This window comes from Balaenoptera borealis (genome assembly GCF_965194805.1).
Source record: "Balaenoptera borealis genome assembly, chromosome: 18".
Classification (NCBI taxonomy): domain Eukaryota; kingdom Metazoa; phylum Chordata; class Mammalia; order Artiodactyla; family Balaenopteridae; genus Balaenoptera; species Balaenoptera borealis.
Window position 1 is genome coordinate 7,195,809 of NC_138877.1, and position 21,919 is coordinate 7,217,727.

At 44.7% G+C, this 21,919-nt stretch overlaps 1 protein-coding gene across 1 annotated transcript in view; it reads left to right on the forward strand.

The window, feature by feature from the left end:
* The window catches only part of LOC309615795 (microtubule-associated tumor suppressor candidate 2-like), a gene marked incomplete at its 3' end in the record, with an annotated part of 335,518 nt that overhangs the window by 151,832 nt on the left and 161,767 nt on the right, over window positions 1-21,919 (forward strand). The window contains exon 5 of the mRNA XM_082365770.1: window positions 16,717-19,171. Coding sequence (XP_082221896.1) covers window positions 16,961-19,171 — 2,211 coding nt within the window. The 5' untranslated portion in view covers window positions 16,717-16,960. The remainder of the gene's footprint in view (window positions 1-16,716; window positions 19,172-21,919) is intronic.

The window sequence follows — 21,919 nt, forward strand, 5'->3', positions numbered from 1 at the left end:
GCCCTGGGCCCCGCCCTTGTTTTCTTGGGATTTTCTTTCGGTCCCCTGTCCTGGATCCCCTGTCTTCTTCATTGATGTATTCATTTTGCAGAAGCATATTCTTCAGAGGTTTGGGAAACAGATGTATTTGAATTACTGTGTGTTTGAAAATGAATTTATTCTCACACCTGATTTGATAGTTTAGCAAGGTATGGAATTTTAGGTGAAAATCATTATTTCTTTAAGTGTTAGGATTGCTCCCTGACTTCATATATTTGTTATTACTGTTCAGGGATCTGTTGCCAGCGATTCCGTTTATCTGTGACCTGTTTTATTTCCCTGGAACTTCTCTTTATTCCTGGTGCCTTCGGGGTACATAATGCTGTGCTTTGCAGTAGGCAACATTTTATTTTCTGGGCCCTCAATGGGCCCTTCTAATCTGGACACTTATGTTCTTCAGTGTTGAGAATTTTCTTGTTTTATTTGTTTGGTAATTTTCTCTTGTTTTTTCTGTTCTCTCTTTTTTTCCCCCTGCATTTCTATTAGAATTTAGAGCTCCTGCATTGATAACACTAATTATTCTATCTTTCTTAGTTTCTCCTTTTTGGGGGTTCTAATTTCTGAGACTAATCGAATTTCTAGATTTTATCTTTAAAACCTTCTATTGATTGTTGCATTTGGTCATATTTTTAATTCCTAGGAGCTCTTATATATTCCCAGACTGCCTCTTTCTATAGCATCTTATTCTTGTTTTATGGACACTCTTCTCTCTCTGAGGGAGTTAATTAGAATTTTAAAATGTTTTCTTCTGTCCTTCGGCTGGTGATGGGTAAACAGACTGTGGCACAGCCATGCAGTGGAATGCCAGTCAGCAATAAAGAGGAATGAACTATTGACACAAGTGGTAGTGTGAGTGAACGTAGAATGCAATCTGCATTCTATATTAACAATGTTACTATAACTAACTATATTAAGAAAATAATAATATAGTGTTATTATCTAGATTCATCTATATTAAAAGTGAAAGAAGCCAGATTTAAATGGCTACATGTACAAGGATGTAATAATGTAGAGCACAGGGGATTACAGTCAATATTTCATAATAACTTTGTATGCAGTGTAATCTATAAAAATATTGAATTACTATGTTATACACCTGAAACTAATGTAAGATTGGTTGTAAGTCAACTATACCTCAGTTTTAAAAAAGGCTACATGCTGTATAATTATATTTGTAAAACATTTTGGAAAAGGCAAACTATAGGGATGGAGAACAGATCAGTATTTGCTAGTGGGTCGTGGTGGGGGAGGAGTTGATTATGAGAGATGACCGGAGAGATATCTTGGGGGTGATGCAGCTGTTCTGTATCTTGATTGGTGGTTACTCTATGCATTTGTCAAAACTCAGAACTGTACAGTAAAAAGAGTGGATTGTATTGTATGCAAATTAGAACATACATTTTAAAAAGGTTTCTTCTGTTTTCTGTATTTTCTTTAATGCCTTGTCTCTTTTTCATCTGAGGCCTTCCTTACGAATCTTGTAATTCTTAGCTGTCCCTTCCTACCTGTGAGTGGGATTGGAATCCAGAGCCATGTGTTGTGCTGTGTATGCCTTTGCTGTTGTGGAGGTGTTGAGCGTGTGCAGGATGAAGAGCTACACACACACACACACACACACACACACACACTCGCGCAGGTGGAATTCCAGGCAAAGGAGTAGTAGTAATTCCAGTACAAAGAAGGAGTAAATTATTTTCCTCTTTTCTGGAATCAGTTGTCTTTTTGTACTTCAGTGCCCCTTGCGTTTCCTCTCCTTTTCTCGTTTCTCCTCTGGCCTCCTAGCTTTAGGTGGGGAGCGGAGAGTTTGCATTACTTTTCCAGCATCACTTTATTCTTTTCATGCGAATCAGAGGACCTGGCACACGTCTCCCCACTCCCCTGCCAGGCTCTCAGGCTGCAGGCCTTGGTCTTTCCAGGCTGGTGCGACTCTACCTGCCTTCCCGTGGGGTTGAGCAGACCATTTCCCCCACCCTAAACGCTCCCAGGACCCCTGGCCAGGCCTGTCTGCCTGGAGAGAGGTTTTCTCCTGATTTATTCACTGCATCGCGACTCTATTGACACCAGCGCGCTCCCTGGAGATTCCTTTGTCTCCACCCCTTCTGAGCTGTCCTCATACTTAGTTCGGAAGAGGCCCTAAGGGTAAACCTGGATCCTGTTTCTCTGGTCGGGAGGAGGACAGTCAGTGTGTAAGTGTGCTCCTGCAGCCTCGGAGAGCTGCCGGGTTAGAGGAGCGTCCCTGGACAGGGGTCAGGAGCCTTCCTGGCCGCCGTCAGGACCACACGCTGGGGGGCCGGTTAGCATCATGGCTCCCTTTCCCGTGCCTGACACTTAGGCACGCACGTCATGCGTATACGAGGATGTGATTGTGAATCACTAAATGAAAGTGACTAATTAGCTTTTCGGCTCTTTTATTGAAAAGATAAGAAGCATGAGACTTAATGGTATTTCTTTTGATTAAAATGGATGTTTGAGCATCTCATGTTATTTAAGAGTGAATTTCTAAACTGTGGTTTTAAATATTTAAAGCATGCCCATTAAAATTCATCCTTACTCAGGTTTGTGCTTTCTGGGAGTGTTTGATTTTTGTTGCTTATGGAAGTTGTCAGTTTTGATCATTAAGATGCCATGCTGAAGCCCCTGCCCTATCCCGAAAAAATGCTAGCAAGCCAGCTTTCCACCCTGGGATTGTAGATTGAGTGCTATTCAAATACTCATCACCATGTTGCTCTTTAAGGAAGCATTCTTGAATTTTGTTGGGAATCTTACGGTTTTGTTTTTTTTTTTTCTATTTTTCTTCAAGTTTTGGTGAAATGTTGGAGGAATCATACAAGTTCACTAAAGCAATGTTACTCATTCAGCTTGATTGTATAGAAAAACCAGTCATTCTCCCCAGCATAGATCATTTATTTTTCTTGCATGTTTCTAGGCCAAGTTGGTTCCTAACTAAGGAATATATTTTTTTCTTTTTCTATTTGTCTTCATTTCTTTATCTCTCCCTTAGAGATAAAGACATTCCAAACATGGTGATCAAAAATGCCTTATTCATTACATAGTATAGCTAATGAAAATACAGAGACTCTTAACAAAAGGCCCTGGGCCCTGAACGTATATCCCTTTCCATTTAATTGTAGTTGTTTTGCAGTCACCGCGAAGTTTATTTATTTGCTCTCTGGTTGTTACAAACTTTTTTGCCTGGGCTGCATCATGGTGTTAAATATTTAGCTTTATCCTTCTAGGTATCTGGCTCATTTGACAGAAGAAAGGTTATATGCTTCTGATGAAAGATAAAAGAAGTGCACCTTCCAGGAAAAAAGCGGTTTGAAAGAGCACTGTTTGTAGTGACCCAGTGCAGGCTTTTGAGCTGAAGGTGATTCTCACCTTATCCCTGATGGTGTGAGAAAGACTTATTTCTTCCTTTCAGATAGCAGACAATCCCTGAGATTTACAGCCTGCAGTCCCGCAGATAAACGAGGGTCATGTGTCACACCCACCATGAATGCTGAAGTCCATTGCCAGGGTCTGAGGCACACGGAAGAGAGTCAAGGTGTGCAGCTCGAGCACGCCTACTGCTTTGAAATAAACGCACTTGGAGAAGCGAGGTCGAGCGGGGCCTGGCAGAGGAGTTTGAGAAGGTGTTGGTCCTGCCTCTCAGCTTGTACCAAGCCACCCCCCAGGCCCAGCCCCCAAGAAGCAGCCTCCCTCCCCACCTGCTCAAGCGGACTTCAGGGTTCTCCCGTAACTGCCTGACCCAGCGTCCACATTGCAGAGCAGATTGGGCCATAGGTCTAGTGGGGAAGAAAGGAGGGGGGTGGATTTGTTGGGAATATTCACATAAGCCATTTGTGGTTAGAAACGAAGAAGGGAATAAACTCATGAATATTACAGTGTTATATTAACACTTGGGCAGGTAAATGAATAGGAGGAGATGCTCTTTTAAGACGCTCTTTAGAGTGGGTCCTCAATTGCCTTCAGGTGCCAGGCAGGTGACATAGGCTGTGAAGCAACCAGGTGTGAGTTCATAGGCCAGATAGCCACTGGAGAAGGAGGAAGGACATGCCTTGCAAACGAACATTGGAGCTCAGTTTTTTAAAAAGCGCTTCTCACTCCTCCATAACTCTATAACCAAAACCTTGTCTGACTCAGCACTTGGGATGCCGGTTGAACCGCCTGTGTGTGAATACACTTCCTTTCCTGTAAGTCAAGAAGGATCTGCTTTTATCTGGGTTTGAAGCCTGCCTCTCTTTTCAGTCTCCTGTTAATAAACACAAGCCCATGCTAATGGTATTGGAAGAGTTTGGGTCTCATCTAGTATTTTGTAGATGGAATATTAGTCTTCAATAGATTACCTTTTCTGACTTGTCTCATTAAGTAATGGCAGGGAATTTATCACCAACTCTTGGTGGTCAAATTCAGCTGTTCTTGCTACCTTTTGAAACTGCCAGTCTTTTAAACTGGATGATGACATTTTCTTCCTTCACCAGAACGGATAACTCTTTGAGTTTTTTTCTGCTAAGAATATAGGGATTGCAAGGAGAAATGAAATCCACAGATAATCCCATGCCTCATTTTAGCAGTTATTTTGCCCCCTTTCGTCAGAAATCCTTTTTTTTTTTTTTTTTTTTTAAAGAAAGACTTTTTGGTTCTTCCTTTTTTTATTTTAAATTTATTTATTTATTTTTGGCTGTATTGGGTCTTCATTCCTATGCGAGGGCTTTCTCTAGTTGTGGCAAGCAGGGGCCACTCTTCATCGCGGTGCGCGGGCCTCTCACTATCGCGGCCTCTCTTGTTGCGGAGCACAGGCTCCAGACGCGCAGGCTCAGTAGTTGTGGTTCACGGGCCTAGTTGCTCCGCGGCATGTGGGATGTTCCCAGACCAGGGCTCGAACCCGTGTCCCCTGCATTGGCAGGCAGATTCTCAACCACTGTGCCACCAGGGAAGCCCCAGAAATCCTTTTGAGAGCAAGCAGTGTTTGACAGATTGGAGCTTCCAAGTGACTTCTTTTTTTTTTTAATTAATTAATTATTTATTTATTTATTTTTGGCTGTGTTGGGTCTTCGTTTCTGTGCGAGGGCTTTCTCCAGTTGCAGCAAGCGGGGGCCACCCTTCATTGCGGTGCGTGGGTCTCTCACTTTCGCGGCCTCTCTTGTTGCGGAGCACAGGCTCCAGACGCGCAGGCTCAGTAGTTGTGGCTCACGGGCCCAGCTGCTCCGCGGCATGTGGGATCTTCCCGGGCCAGGGCTCGAACCCGTGTCCCCTGCACTGGCAGGCACATTCTCAACCACTGCGCCACCAGGGAAGCCCCCCAAGTGGCTTCTTTTCCTTAGCCCTTCCCCACTGGGGGAATAAGAGGTAAAGGGATCACAGGGAAGAAAGAGGGACCTGTGACTGCAGCATCACAAACCCAGTACCCAGACCTTGAATGACACAGTACTTCTGGTGTACATGAGTGTAAGGTGGCCAGCTGGAATCATTGTAAAACTACACACACACACACACACACACACACACACACACACACACACACACACACACACACACACACCCCTTCACAAACTGCAAGAAGGGGCAAAGATCTCATTTTCCCCAGCCTCTCAGCTGCAGTTCCTGCCCTCCTCCTTGTCATCATGTGGTCCTGAGTATTTCTCTTTAACAGCATATTCGATTACACCCTGCCTTGCCTTTATTACCATTGTTATTAGTTGTATCTACATCATATCCCTTTTTCCTCAGGAGATTACCGTTTCTCTGAGGATTAGGACCTTTCATTTATGTATTTATTTCCCATTGTTCCTCACACTGTGTTTTTTATTGGCTGATGCTTATAAATTGGCTCCATCTCAGAGCCCTTTCGAGTCCTGTGTCCACGAGCCCTTGTTGCCCTGGCCTTCCCGATGCGTGAGGCTGTCAGGTCTGTGAAGGGGGATGAGGAGCCCTGGCTGTGAGGGGCCTGCCCTCCACCCCCTGCTGTGACAGGTCGTGGCGGGGCGACCTTGAGTCAGTCGTGAAGCTTCTCTAGGCTGCAGTTTCCTCATAGAAAATGAGAGGGTTAAACTAATTAGTGTCTCAGTTCCTTCCCACCTCTGACACTCAGTGATTCTGTGATTAATATGTGCTCCGTGAGGCATTACCCAGAGAGCCAAACACATTAGGAAGGATTCAGTTATGCTGCCATATTCATGAATTCAGCAAAGATTTGTTGGGGTTTATTGAGTGCCTACAGTGTGTAGCACAGCCTTCTGGTCACGGGGGACCAGTGGTGAGGAGGGCTTATCTGATCTTTATCCTTGAGGAGAGCATGTTTTACTGGGAGAGGAAGACAGTGAACGAATAAACACGTAGAATAGCTGGGACAGGCTGGGAAGGAAACCATGGGGGCTGTGACAGGGGACAGAGGATGAACATCAGGAGAGCCTGAGGAGGGCACAGCCATGCAGAGAGCCTGGCGTTGGGTGCCAAGAAGTGACAATGGCAGTGCAAAGCCCGTGGGGAGGCTTAAGGGGACGGCGAGGAAGGAGGGTGTGGGGAGGGGAGAGGGGACCACACAGGTCAGAGCAAGAAAGCCATGGAGTGTTTGTGGTGGGGAAAGGACCCCATCTGACTGATGTGTCAAGATGTTACTCTGGACACCTTGTGAAGGGAGAACGGCTCTTTAGAGAAGCAAGAGTGGAGGTCAGGAGATCTGGTGGGAGATTTGTAAGTAGCTCATATGGGAGATGATGGTGGCAGTGAAGATGGAGAAAAGTGAATGGCTGGGATGAACCGTGGAAGTCCATCTGATAAACTCTTGCTGATGGATGGAGCTAAAGGAAAGGGCCAAGGAAACTCTCCAGATTTCCAGCTTTGGTCATGAGGTGGATGATGGAACCAATAATCCAGGTAGGAGAGACCTGGGAGGGCCAGGGACTTGAGCTGTGAGATAGGCGGTAGGCAAGAGGTCTCTCATCTGGCCCTAATTCCCTCGAACAGTCCTTAAAATTCTAATATCTCATTTTCTCTTGATAAAATCTGTATTTGGGAAATAGCTTGTCATGTTTGCCATTAAAAATAATGGTTAAAAAGAATTTCGCTTTGGAGATACACACACAGCATGAAAGAAGGAATACAAATAGCCAAACATCATATGAAATGGCGTGTAACTTCCGTAGACGTAAAGTAATAACAAAATAAAATAACAAGATTTTGTTAACCTATTAACTTTAAAAATTGAGGACTCCAGGGAAGCTTAGCCTGGTGGCTTAAGAGCATGGACTGTGGATTTAAATTCTGGCTCTTCCACTTACTTCCAGAAGTTATTTAACATCTCTCTGCTTCAGTTTCTTCATCTGTAAAAAACAAGATAGTAAATTCTAGCCATAGGGTTGTAATATGGATTCAGTGCGGTAAAGCACTGAAAACAGCACCTGGTAATGGTAAATGCTATTCAAGTGTGGAAAGTAAGTTCCTAGTGTTGAGCGAACTTCATTCCATTAAAATATGTTTTTGAATCCCTGCCATGTGCCAGCTACTGTTCTGGACTTGAGAATAGAGCGGTGAACAGGGATTTCCCTGGCGGTCCATTGGTTAAGACTCCATGCTTCCAAGGCAGGGGGCACGGGTTTGATCCCTGGTTAGGGAATTAAGATCCCACATGCCGTGCGGTGCAGCCAAAAGATTAAAAAAAAAAAAAAAAGAATAGAGTGGTGAACAGAGGGTGGGGAGGGGGTCGCCTGCTCTCCTGGAGTTGATATAGGAGGAGTGGAGGCAGGTAATAAACAGGCAGATAAGCACCAGAACCAGATCATCTGGGGTGGTTAGAAGTGTGTTCTAAAGAGGGCTCCCATATGTCCAGTTTGCACTTGGTGTCTTGGCATTCTGTCTGCTTTAGCATTTTTGAACTCTCAAAAGCGTTCCAGTTTTATACAAAAACTTGTACATGAATGTATTTAGCAGCTTTATTTATAATTGCCCAAACCTGGAAATAACCCAAATGTCCCTCAACTGGGGAAGGCATGAACAAACTGTGGTACGTAGCACAGAATCATATTTAGCCGTAGAAATGAGCGAGCTACCGATAGACCCCCGGTCATGGTGAATGCCCTGTGCTGTGTGAGAAGCCAGGCGCAGAGCCTGCACACGGTATAGTGACATTTCAGTGATGTTCTGGAAAAGGCATAATTGTAGGAACAGAAATCAGATCTTGGTTGCCGGGGGGTGGGGGTCAGGGAAGGGTTGACTTACAAAAGGGGGGATTTTGGAACTCGTGGAACTGTTCTGTATCTTGATTGTGGTCATGGTGGTCACAAGACTGACTGCTTTTGCCAAAACTTGCAGAACTGTACAGTAAAGAGGGTGAAATTTACAGTATGTAAATTATACTTTAATAAAAAATGGAAAAAATTCCTAAGCAAGAAAGAAAACAGTTTCGCTATTTGAATGGCAGATGATCTGGTCATTGTAGTTGTGAAGAGTTTTGGGAGAGAGGCGATGGATCAGGAAGCAGGGAAATAGAGGGATAGAAGGAAGATTGACACCTTTTTTCTTGAGGGCAGTATGTATTTATTCAACAAATAATTATGAGGCACCCATTATGTGCCAGGTCCTGGCATATAGTCTGGGCACAGATTGTGCCTGTAAGCAAAACAAAAACCCCTCATGGGGCTTAGAGTTGTGTATTAAAATGCAAATGTGCATTCCTGTTTATATAGTGAGTCTACCTTCAGGAATATATTGTAAGGAGGTAAGGGAGGGGCCGTAAAGATATGCATTCAGCAGTGTTCTGTGAAGAATTATTTTAAAAGGCAAAAGCTGAAAGCAACCTAAAGTCTGACAATGGGGGATTGGTGGGTAAATTATGGTAAAAGTGGTCATTAAAAATGATTAAGTATTTACTACATGTATTTATGTGGGGAGGTGTCTATAATATGCAGAGTATAAAACTGAAGGTAAAAAACTCATTCCCTGAGTGTTAAAAAAATCTGGGATACTACACATTAATCTGTGTTTCTTGGGGTGGGAGTAGGGGACTTTGGTATATTTTTTACCTTTATTTTTACACAATGAAGATCCTTTTTTTTCCCAAATAATTGGCAATCTAAGTATTTCCATTTGGGGAAAAAATCATTTAAGACAAACACAAAACAAAATAAATATTAAACATAATAGGCAAGGAGTGAATACCCTATATTTTCTGAGTGAAATTCTGTTCTAGAAGGAAGGATTTGTTTTTTAAAGGAGAAAACAAATGCTTTTTTGTTGGCAAATGCGAACGAGGCTGTTTTGGAGAAACATGCAACATTTTTATTGGAGAGACTTAAAATATCAGTTAGTTTAATATTTTGCTTAAACGTCAGATTAGTCTAACCTTTGAAAAGTCAAGTTACCTCTTTTCCTGGCCCTTTATAAAGGGGGAAATAGAGCATTTCGTTTATGTGTATATTCTTCTTCACTCTTTTTACTCAAGGTAAAATAAAAATAAAATAACCTCTACGAGCTAAAAAAGAAACAAAAAGATGTTTTTCTGAACACAGTTCTGATTATATATTAAAATAAAATGTGATGTACTACTCACGTTATGTACATAGATAAGGAGAGTGAAGCAGGTTCCATAGAGCGGTTATATTTTTACATAATTGGGCACGTTGTCACAGGATTCAGCACCACGGATAGCTACAGAGTCCCAGAACATTTAGTCATCATTCCCCAGCCAGTGATTCAACTTTTAATCATATTGCAGTGACACTGAACGTGTAAAGTTCATTCAGTCTGCGGTGCATCAAGTTTTAAACTACCTATACCTTACCTGTACCTGTTGAGAATAAACATATAGAACATTATGAAACATATAGAACATTATGAAATAGGAGCCAGAACCCAGCTATTCCTAAATAATATGAATAAATAATATGAAATAGGACCAAGAACCTGGCTATTCCTAAATGGTTACCATTGCAGAAAGCATAGAAGAGTGATAGCCACAAAACTTTCTAAAGCAGGTGAATAGATTGACTTGTATGTAAATGTTTGCAAGTCATTTCACATAAAACTATCCTTTTAAATGTGGTGGAACATTATAGACCTCAATATATGCTCATTAAGAATGTCAACCAAACTTTGAAAGTTGGGATTTTGACTTTTTTGCATCATTATTATATTTACCATTACATTTTGGGTTCATAGCCTATGCATTTTTCTGTATCCCAGAGTTCTTCTGAAGGATTATTTATTGCATGGTAGGAATTGTAGCTGGAGCTTCTTTGGCAACTAAGTTTTATTAAGTCAGATGGAATTGCATTTACATTCAGAGGCACAGTGCTTGAATATCTATGTGAAAATTCACAACTGATAAAGCATCCCACAGCAGATCTGGCAGCTCAGGAAGGCTGTGTGCGGTGTTTTTTCAATCTTTTAAAACCCATGCCTCCTTTTAATAACATAAAAAAATCTCCCAGACTTTCTTTAGTTTTTAAATTTTCTAATTAAATTACATTTTATGACGCATATAAGTTAAACACGAAGATCAGAATGTATTTTTCCGTATAATCACCCCTGGATATTCTGGTACAGCTCTCCTGTGGGGAAGGGGAGAGGGTGCCTAACCGGCTACCCAGTTGGGAAGGGTGGCTTTGTAATCTCCGTCTTAAAAGACTGAAAAAAAATAGGGCCTGTGCTGTATTGAAAGTGATGTAAACATTCACCCTTTTGAGCTTAAGTTGGGAGGAGATTGCTTCAGCCCAAGGGCCTACTATGCATGAAGTGCTGTCCCAGATGTTGCCTGGAAAAGAGAAGTGTTTGAGCTGTTAACCTCCAACCTAGTGAGCTTGTAGTTTAATAAAGGAAATAAGACACCCATAACTATAATAAAAATAAGGCATGTAACTGTAAAAAAAAGACTCATTATATATAATCAAATGAGATGTACATAAGTATAATTTTAAAAACATGGTATGACAGTGCCAGAAGGAAAGATCTAGGGATTCAGGACATGGAGAGATGATATCTAGCTCCTTCTCCACTTTTTTTGGGGAGGGGGAGGGAGGAGAAATTAGGAAAGGCTTCCTGGAAGAGGTGGCCTTTTGAGCTCAGAAGGTGGAGCTATGGGGTAGGGAGGACAATTTTACTGGCAGGTGTATTTTAAGTAGACGAGTAAAGGGGATTTCGCCTGGAAACATACATGGGCCCAGGGCTCATCAGACCTGGAAAGTCAAGATGGGAAACTTGGCTTTCACCCGTCATTCAGATGGTGTTGTGGTCATGTTGGTGGACAGCACAGAGATGGTGGTGGGTCTGCTGAGGTCCCCTTTATCCGAGAATGCCTTTCACGCTATACTGGGCAGAGCAAGCGTGGCAACAGGAAATGGAAGCGAAAGATGGATGAAGAGGTTGTATCTGAGTGTCTAGATCCTTATCAGGCCGCTTAACGATTCATGAACGTATATGCATATTCGATGGAAAAGATTCCATCTAGATAAGATGGTCAAACCATTAGCGGAGATTGTGAGCTGGGGAGAGCTGCAGACATGCTTGATTGTTAACGATGGGCAAAGACACTTTTGTTTGTTGGCAAGGAAGAGGGTGCGATGCTTAAACTACATGTCAGTAGAGCCTGATGCTGAGCCCATGTTGGATTAAAAAGCATTGGTAATTGGCTAGTTACGAGTACTGAGGAAAATAAACAGCGGTCCTTAGGAGAATGCAGGGTAGCATGGAGAACAGGTCATGGGATAACGGCTTCATTTTCTTTTCTTTCTTCATTTTCGTCTTCTCTTTTTCTTTTGGGTGGGAGGTGAAGTGATAATTATCTCAGTAACACGCTTGACAAAGTATGTCGCCTTACGACGTCCTTGTGGACAAGATGGGGTGTGCTCAGTGACTGCGGGGCCTGCTCGGTGGAGGAGCACCTGTGGACGCCCGCGGGGTGCTGACGAGGAGGTGAGGGGTTACTTCTCCCTGCTCCAGGTGCTGTGCTCTGCCCCCCTGCCTGTTCTGCTGACTCTGGCATCAGTGAATGAATGATAACCTGGAAGGTGCGCTTACCTCTTCCAAGATGGTATGAAAACAGAATGGATTGCAAATATTTGGGATGAAAAATTGAGGGTGGGCCCAAAAAGTTTTAAATAAGATTGAACAAGGGACGTAGACCAGCAAGATGCAGTTCAAGACATGTGTTTTTATAGTCCTACCGTGGGTGCTAAAAGCCACTTGCAAATTTCTAGGATTGAGTTAGTGTAGCTTAGGAGTAATTCATAAGATGCTTTGGCATCCTGTGGATGACATGGAATCAACAGGATTTGTATGAAGCTGTCATGTTCTTAGATGGTGTGGTTAGAGGTATAACTAAGAGAATGGAAGTCTTGTTGTCACATGACCCTGGATGATGCACCCAGCACTGATTATTGTGTGCGGCTCTGAGCACCCCGGGTAAGTGGCACTTTGGGCTCCCTAGTGTGTGTGCTTAGGTGTTGGGAGTTTTTAAAAGCTGTTCCAGCAGAGGAGAATCTGAGTTCCTTAACTGGGAGAATAGGTTTTCACCCTAGTGGTAGGGGGTGCTACTTGGAAGATTATTACGTATGAGATAGGCTATGAGCCTAGAAAATCATTAAACTCCTTTTGGACCTAGGACTTAGTTAATGGATTATTTTCCAGGATAGGTTGCCATTTACTGCTAAGGCCATTGTTTGTAACTTTTGACAGCCATGAATGTGAAGCATATGAAAGCTACACGCCACACCCTGGGAAAATGCACCTTAAGCGGGGCGGGGTCGGCACAGTTGGTTGACATAATTGCATTTTTTGTTTAATCACACACTCCTGTATTGTAAGTCTGGATTTTTACGATCATGTTTATACTGGGGTGGGGGGGATGTTTATCTCAGTAGAGTACCCTGGAGTGAAATCCAGATCCAGAAAAAACCTCTTGCCCGTGTAGATTCTGTGACTGTCTTCTGGTGAAACAGTGGCACTCGAGGGGGGAGGAGTGAAGCTGGGCAAGAAGGGAAGGAAACAGGAAGCATTACCTCCTGTATATAATTTTGCCTTTTATAATTGAAGAAGGTTTTAAAATTTGCTTTTCCTGTCTTGTGTGAGCTTCCTATCCTTTTTTGATTTCTGGTTTTGCTTTTCTATCCTTGTTCTTATGATAGTGACTTTTCCTTTTATTCTTCCTTGTGATCAGTATAATTTCACCAATAGGCAGCTTTTCTTTTACAGCTTCCACTTTCTGCATGAATTTTACTTTCCTACCTCTATCCCTGCTCTGTCACATCTTAGCTGTGTGACTTTGGGAATGTTACCCTCTCTGTGTTTTCATTTCCTTACCTGGAGAGAGAGAGAAAAAAAGCAAGGAGATGTGAAGATCTGTTTCTGGAGGCCATTACAAATATTAAATAGTTTAACTTAAATTAAAATTAAAAATTAAGTAAAAGTAATTACAATTTAAAACTTAAAATTTACAAACATGTATTAGTGCTGAGAATAATACTCGGCCCCTAGAAGGTTCTAGCTTTCCATCCTCTTTCCAATGAGCAATGTTTATTATTGTTTACTGACAGAGAACATCTGTTATGTAATTCTTAAATATTAAGGTGCAACTCTTTCTAGCAAGATTTTACACCTGCTTGTCACTCTCTAGCAACCACATTGTGGATTGCAGTGTCTGATGCTCCGGTTTGGTTTGTCCCTGCTGAGAAGAATGCATTTATTTCCTTCTGCCAGCCTCGATAGTTCAAACCCAAGAGGGCTCTTGGCTTCATGCTTATAATTCTGCCCACAGAGAATTAGAGATGCTTACTTTGTCTGGTTGGCTCACATTTATGGAATGTCTTGCTCTCCATGACTTTCCAGGACGCCCATTTCCCGACCCAGAGAGCACGGTGTTCTTTTAAACTGCTGTCTTAATGATTTGCCTACATGCTTTTTGTATTTCTGCCCAGAGACACAAGGAAAACACCTTGAAAACTGAATAATGAAAGAAATATAGATGCTTTGAGACTCCCCTCTGTATCAGGGAACGGAGGCTGGGATCAGAGTGTCAGCACCTTGGTTAGGCTTGAAGCTAGACCTGGGGGTACCACTGGCCTACCGAAGACAGGCCTGGAAGAAGGCGGAGAAGGAGAAAAAGAAAGCAGGAGACGGGGCTGAAGGGGGTGGGAGGATGAGGACCTGAGTGCGACAGGGACAGAACGGAAGTGCGGCACAACAGGGAGAGGAAAGCGCAAACCTGGGCACAGGTGTGTGTATTTGGACAGGATTCTACAAACATGGGGAAAGGAATGGAAAGACCTAGATCAGGATGTCACTGTGCCTTGTGCGGTGGGGGGTGGGGGGGAGGAGGAAGAAGGGGGAAATAAAAAAAAATAACTGACCAAAATCCAGCTTATAGGAAATGATGTCATTATGGAAAACGTATATGCTTTTGTACAGATGCAAACAAATGAAAGGAAAAGAGAGCTCCATCAGCTGAGTTCTTAGGGGTGCCCATGGGAGGCTGCCAAGTGAAAAGTTATTGGTGATGTTTCAGTCCTTTGGTTTTCTTGTTTACTATGTTATTTTGTTTTATAATAGATACATACAAATATACGTATATGTAGATATACATATATGGTATATATACACACGCACATGTTTAGTATATGTACAAATATACATGTGTGTGTGGATATACACACACACACTCTTTTGAATGTGTGAAGTAGCATATGAAACAATGATGACGGGAAGACAGCTGGGTTGCCATGTAACCTATTTTGGTAGAAACGTAACAGTCTCCCGTGTAATGTGGGTGTGCACTCGTGCATGTTTGCACAAAGCAGAGGAAGGCGTGGAAGGCGGCTCTTCACTTTGATTCCCCACTGGGGGAATTGGGTACGAGGCAGAACCTTGTTACTTTTAAACTCTCCCATCCCCAGGGCCTAATGAATGCATTCATAGTAGTGGATAAAACAATGTTAGCCTTGAGTGGTTTACTGATGATCTGTGAGGCTACTTTGGTAGAAATTCAAATACTTTATTATAGTTTAATCTCTGTGAGGGAAGAAATAACATTGATCTTCATCAGTCATCTTGTCATGGATTCATTCACTCATGCTGAGAGTACATATTAAGTGCCATATACATAGATAGATAGATAGGTGTATGTATGTGCCAGGTATTTAACAATATTTTCTTTGATGCCTAGCACATTTGGAGTTTTTTTTTTTTAAGTAAAAATATAGGGTTTTGAAAGTTCATCATAGAAAGACCTGATCTAGTGGATCAGGAAGGCTTCCTGGAGGAAGTGGCATTTAAGCTGCAAACTGAAGACTAAACGGGAGTTTGTTGGGTGAGGTCAGGGGAGGATTCCACATTTCATGCAGATGGAAGGGTATGTGCAAAGGCCCTGAAGCAGGGAGAAAGGAACATGGTAACGTGAGGAATGAGGAGTGTGGCTGCAGCCTAGGAAAGAAAAGGATGAGAGGGAATGAGGCTAGAAAGGTATGTAGGGGCTGGATCATCCAGGACTTGCAGGCTACTAGAATTTCCTCCAACTTTTTATTTTGAAAAGTGTCAAACCTATGCAAAAGTTGCAGGTGTAGTCAAGTGGATCACCTAGATTTTCAAATTGCTGGCATTTTTCCATGTTTGTGTGCTCTCTCTCTCTCTTTCACACATACACACACACACACACACACACACACACACATATTTTTCTCTTTGCTGACCGTTTGAGAGTAAGTTACAGACAACATGTCATGTTAAAAAGCATGTCATGTTTAATATCATGTATCTTCCAGGAACACAGATTATCTCTGGTATAATCGTGATACTGTTACACACCCAAGAAAGTTAACATTGATAAAATACCTTTACCCAATAGATTGTCCATATTTAAATCTTGAATTGTCCCAATGTTCTCTGCTAACTTTTTAAAAAATCCAGGATCCAGTCAAGGATCATGCATTGTGTGCAGATATCCATTGGTGTTTTGGGAGGCAAGTTTAGCCCAGCTATTTTGTAGAATGCCCGTCAATTTAAATTTGCCTGATTATTTCCTCATGATTAAACTCAGGTTGAACATTTACAGCAGGGATACTCTCATAGGGGATGTGAGGCCTGAGAACTACCTAACATCAGGAGCACATGATAGCACTTTCCATAATGGTGATGTTAAATTTGGTGGTGTCTACCAGCTTTCTCCATTGTACAGATGAAATTTTCCTTTGTAAGAAATAAAGTAATCCGGAGGGTCGTGCTTTAAGATTCTGTAAATATCCTGTTCCCCAACAGTTTTGCACTCAGTGATTTTAGCAACCATTGGCATCCCTCATCCAAGATAATTATTACTCTGGTGAATACAAAGTGGTGATTTTTCTAATTGTCTAATTTTTTGTATATTAGTTGGTATTCTGTGAAGAAGAGCCTTCCTTTCTCCTCTGCTCTTTTTAATCAGTATCAGTATGAACTTGTGAATTTTTAAAATACGAATTTAAGATTTAATATATATTTATAATCCACTTCTGACATAAATCGTTTTGATGTTACAGTTTCCCATATTTGGCCAGCAGGAGCCTCTGTCTAGAAGGCTTTTGAGAAATAGTACCTGGATTGAGTGAATGAAGTAATAGTAAGAAAGTGAGGAATAAATCTGTGTTTACCATGCTTCTTTTTTCTCCCGAGGGTCTACATCTGTCAATCTAGCGCGCTTTTCTTTTTATTTCTCTCTAGGTCTCATGGGCTAATTGGCTCTCGTTCAGCTGTGAACCTGACAGATAAGTCATCCTGCTGTGTATCAAGACAATGCCCAGTTTCAAAACTGCTCTGAAAATGATGAAGGCAGGATCGCCCAGTGATGCTGTCAGGGGCCAACAAGCGGCTTGAGGATCCCCTGTTCACCAGGTAGCAGCTTGAAGGAAGCCCCTTCCCATTAAGGAGAACTGCATGGCAGGCAGCCCCCACTGAAGGCTGGAAAATGAGTGTCCCCGCGGCTCCTAAGAAATCATGTTACCCTGAGTTACGGGACCAGAGAAATGGAGTGAAAAACAGTAACGAGAGCGTCCTACGTCTGGGAGACACCAACGCCAACCCCATCATGTTGGAGGTCAGCCCCTCTCCTGGTGAGCCTGTGACATGTGCCCTGACAGATGAAATTGGAAATGCAAATTCAAGGGGGCCAGAAAGTAGTACCCGTGTCCAGAAGGAGTTTCACCCCCTTCAGGGCTTTTCGAAGGCATCTCAGGCTGGCCCTGCCAGCCTGAAGGATTTTAAATTTTCTCCGATGGCTCAGAGAGAACGGAATGAAGAGCCCATGCTGGAGAGAGGCACAGGTCCCCTGCAGGCCCCTCGGGGTCTTCAGGGACAAGGTCAGCCAAGTTGGAGGACTGTCACAGGTGAGGCCGGCCCAGAGGTTTCGGCTCAGAGGGAGGTTGACGTTCCCTGGCGTGTTCCCAAGGATAAGTTGGCCAAGACCCTTGACAATGAGGAACTGAGGAGGCATTCTTTGGAGAGAGCCGGCAGCTCTGCCGTAGCGGTGGGCATGCTTACCAAGGAGTGGGCTGGGGGCCTGGCCTGGCCGCTTCCACAGCCCGCAGTGTTGGGGTCCCTAGCAGCCCCCCGTCCGGTACCCAGTGGCGGGGAGGGGCCGCAGAAGACGGGGGCAGCCCCTTCTCCAGGGCTGGCTTGTCTTCCAGCTGATGGTACCTCAGAGGGAAAGAGCTCACATCATCCTAAACCATCTACCTCAGTAATCAAGGAGACCACCCCCTTAGAGACCCAGCCGGATGGGGGACAGGTACCCAACGTTAGCACCCAGAGCACAGAGCCTTCCGCCCACCCGGAGTGCGCTCCCAGTTCCTCTCCAGCCTCGAAAGACGCCCTGAGGAAGCCAGAAGCACAGTCAGGTGAGGGAAAGCCCGAGCCCAAGGTGGAGCTGAAACTTGTCCCGCTCAGGGCCCTGCAGGAGTTCAAGTCCACCCCGGCGGAGGGGCTGGGGTGTCCTCAGGAGGACGGCGTGTCACCCCTAGGGAGAAAGGAGCCGTGTACAGAGGAGGCACAGCAAGAAGCCTCGGCCGCTGCACGCAGCGGCCCCCAGCCGCCGGGTGTGGGAAGAGGCAGGGGCGAGCGGGAAAAGAGAGGTGAGGAGGGGTCTCTGCAGACCACGCCCAAGCCGGGCCCCGCTTCCTCGGGAGCTGCTGAGCGTCAGCCCACGGGCAGAAGTTCACCAGGCGCAGCTAGGAGACCGGGTGAAACCCCATCCAGCAGCGTTTCACCCAGGGAGGGTCACGTCGCTTTTGTTCCTGGTGATTCGACTGACAGCAGGCCCTCGGGTGCCAGTGAGGAGAGAGGGGTCCTGGGCGGTGGGAACGGGGACGGCGCTACGGTTTTTAATTCAGATGGTTCTGTTGGAGAGAGCGGAACTGGGGTCCCCGAGCCCGCCGACCCTCCAAGCAGCAGCTCAGAAGCTGGGGAAAGCACAGAGATCGCTACATCCGTGGCTGAGACTAGGAACCGTCTAGAGACTGCAGCGAAGACTGAAAGCACCCCCCAAGCAAGAGCAGATTCTCTTCCCGGAGTCCCAGCGCCCCTCCACCCAGAGACAACTGTGAATGTGGCCCGCCAGCCCGTGCAACCCAGCAGCCGTTTTCCGGACTTGGGCGCCTTGAATGTGGACGCGGGGGTCCCCCCGGCCGCCCCGCCTTCTGCCAACAGCTCCAGGTTGTCACACGCTTCCCTGAAAGTGCCTGACAAGAACCCCTGCCCTGGTGGGATCCCCAAGCCTGGCCTCACCCGTCCCGAGGACACACCCGCCTCACAGGAGGGAACGGAGGGCCCCCAGGTTGAAAAGACAGAAGAAAGGGTGGATCCCCGGCCCATCGTTATGCCCAAGCCCAAGCACGTGAGGCCCAAGATCATCACCTACATCCGGAGGAGCCCTCAGGCCCTCGGCCAGGTGGACGCGTCTCTGGTTCCCGTGGGGCTACCTTATGCCCCGCCCCCGTGTAACGTGCCTCTCCCCAAAGAGGAGAAGGCGGCAGGTGGAGACCTGAAGCCGGCCGCCAGCCTCTACGACAAGTTCAAGCCAGACCTGCAGAGGCCCCGCGTGTTCAGCTCCGGACTCGTGGTGTCTGGGATCAAGCCCCCGGGACACCCCTTCAGTCAAATGAGTGAAAAGTTTTTACAGGAGGTAAGGGAATGTCACTGTGATACAGTCTATAAGTTGAACATCCTAAAGTTTGTTGTGTATTTTTCGATGAATTGTGCAAACAGAATTTCCTCTCTTAGCAAATTGCAGATTCTGACGGATGCACTTGTACAGAAATGGATGTTTTTAGCTAGAGGAGGTCGTAGGCAAATGGACACTTGCGATTAAAAGAGTTTGATAACCAGCATGAGATGGAGCTAACGTCTGAAGAGGGTCATTTAAATTCTCCCTGACATAATCCGTAAAAGTTAGATACGTATGCATTCAAATTGGCTTCCTTGTTTAAATAAGTGAGCATAATTCTTCTATAAATTAGGTCAATGGAAAAAAATCCAAAATAAATATATTGTTCATATTAGTCAGACTTCATCCTCTGAGGGGGAGTATTTCCCTTATGGGAGAATCTTGTATTCGTCCATGTCAAGAGTACAGTGAGTAGAAAATAACGTGTTAGGCATGGGCTGTGTTTTAGGTCAAAACAGTAATTACAGCTAGCATTTAGTTGAGTGTCTACTATGCACTTGGCCCACGTAACATCACGTTTAATCTTCGCCGGTCTTCACTAATCCTTGCAGTGATCCTCTGGAGGGCAGGATTGTGGTTCTTATCATTGCCCAGATGAGGAAGCAGACTCGGAGAGCTTTGAGTCACTCATCCAAGGCAACAAAACAAGGACAGCACTGAGATGCTCACCGAGACCCGCCCAGTTTCCTCACTCTGTGGCCCCTCTCAGTACTGGGGTGCTATGGCGAGTTGTGCTCCCAGAGCTCAGAAAGGAGGTTTTCTGTGGACGCAGTCTCATGGCAGCCAGTGATCAATTAAGAGGAAAGCAGCATCAGATCATTTCTCTCCCTGACACCCTCCACGTCTGCTCAGGCCACTCAGAACACGGGCTGGAGCCTATAGGATGCTCAGCTGTTAGGATGCACTCGATCTGGCTCCTTTACTTCCCGACCACCTCTCCTTCCTTCACTCTCTCTCTCCCTCTGCTGCCTCAGGGCCTTTGCACTTCCCTCTGCTCAGAATATTCTTCTCCCAGATATCTGAATGGCTTTCTCCTTCACGTTCTTTAGGTCTCTGTTCAATGATCACTTCATTGGAGACTTTCATTTGTAATAGTTCGTTAAATAAAGTAATTTTGTACCTTCCCCCTGCAAACAAAAAGATACCCTAGAGTTTTCTCTGCAAAACACAATTGTGAAAGAAACTTTATTTGGAGATGCAGGCAAAAATCCTGTTACTGTTCTATCTCTTTGACCCTTCTTAATTTTTTTATGTATGTTTCCTTTCTTTGTTGCTTCCACTCTCTCCATAAAATACACAGTAATGTCTATATTAGATGCACATCCCCCCCAAATATTCTCTATTCTTAATCCTGTAGAAGCCACCCCAAGTCTCCAGGAAGTGGAATAGTATGAGTGTTTGTGTGGCTTTAGTCGTGCTGAGGGGTTCGGAGAGACCCCGTTGGTGTGGGGACAGCAGTCCCACTGTGCACCAGCCGCTCTGAGGACCATTTCCTGCTGTACTCAGAGCATTCGAGGCCCAGGTCCTTTCCTCAGGCTGCAGGATAGAGCAGAGAAGCCCCAGGGGTTGTGCAGGCCTCATTTCTGCGGCAGTCTCTGATCACAAGTGGAGAATGGGCTGGCCTCTGCCCTGTGCTCCTGTAGCTGTGACTTGGTGTAACCCAGAGAGTCCCCCTCCTGTGTTCAGCCCCCAGAAGTGGCTCTGAAGGTCATCGTGGGTCTAGCCATGCCAGGAGGATAAAATAGGCTGACTTGTTTAGACTGCTTTCTGCTCTCAGCTATCCTGAGGCCTCTGGGACACTCCCTCCTATTGACTTCTTGGGGGAACCCTTTTAATTACTGGTGTAAGTGGGGGGAAGGGAGCAAGAGTGAGAGGACCCGGTGAGGTTGTGTGCTTACAGCATACAGGTGTGTGATTAGGGCTGAACTCTGTTCCTCCTCCCTGGTACCACCCCATCACTGTAGGACACTGTGCCTGTCAGAGTTCTCCGGAGAAACAGATTGTATACACAGGTATGTATATGTATGTATGTGTGTATCTTTCTATCTATTGAGACTTTAAGGAATTCCTTCATGGAGTTGTGGAGACTGGCAAGTCCAAAATATGCAGGGTGGGCTGGCAGGCTGCAGACCTAGGGAAGAGCTGATGCTGCAGTTTAAATTCAAAAGCCGTCTGCTGGGAGATCTTTTTCTATTAAGGCCTTCAACTGATTGCACGAGGCCCACCCACATGGTGAAGAGTAATCTGCTTTATTCAAGGTCTACTGAATTAAATGTTGATCTCATCTGAAAAACAGCACTAGAGAAACATCTAGGATAATCTTTAACCACATATCTGGGTGGCGTGGCCTATCACGTTGACAAAATGAGCCGTCACAAGCCCTCTCCTTGCAGTAGCTTCTCAGTGAAGCCTCTGCATTTGCCCCATCGTCTCCCCAGCCTGCCATCCCCTGAGAACAGGACAGGGCAGATAGGAAGAGGGACAGTCCGGTAAGAACTTAGTTGCTTGTGGTGTGTGCCTTGATGGATTTTAGGAGTTTGTTTGAAACCACAAGGATTCTTTAGTTTCAGAATTATTTCTCTAAAACTACTGCATTAGAGAAAGAGGGAAAAAACCCATTTGGGGTTAATCTCTCTGTGTTTATGACTGTACGGGGATACCTGCTGTGTTCTGTCAATAAAGATGAAAGAAAAGAGTGTGAAGCTT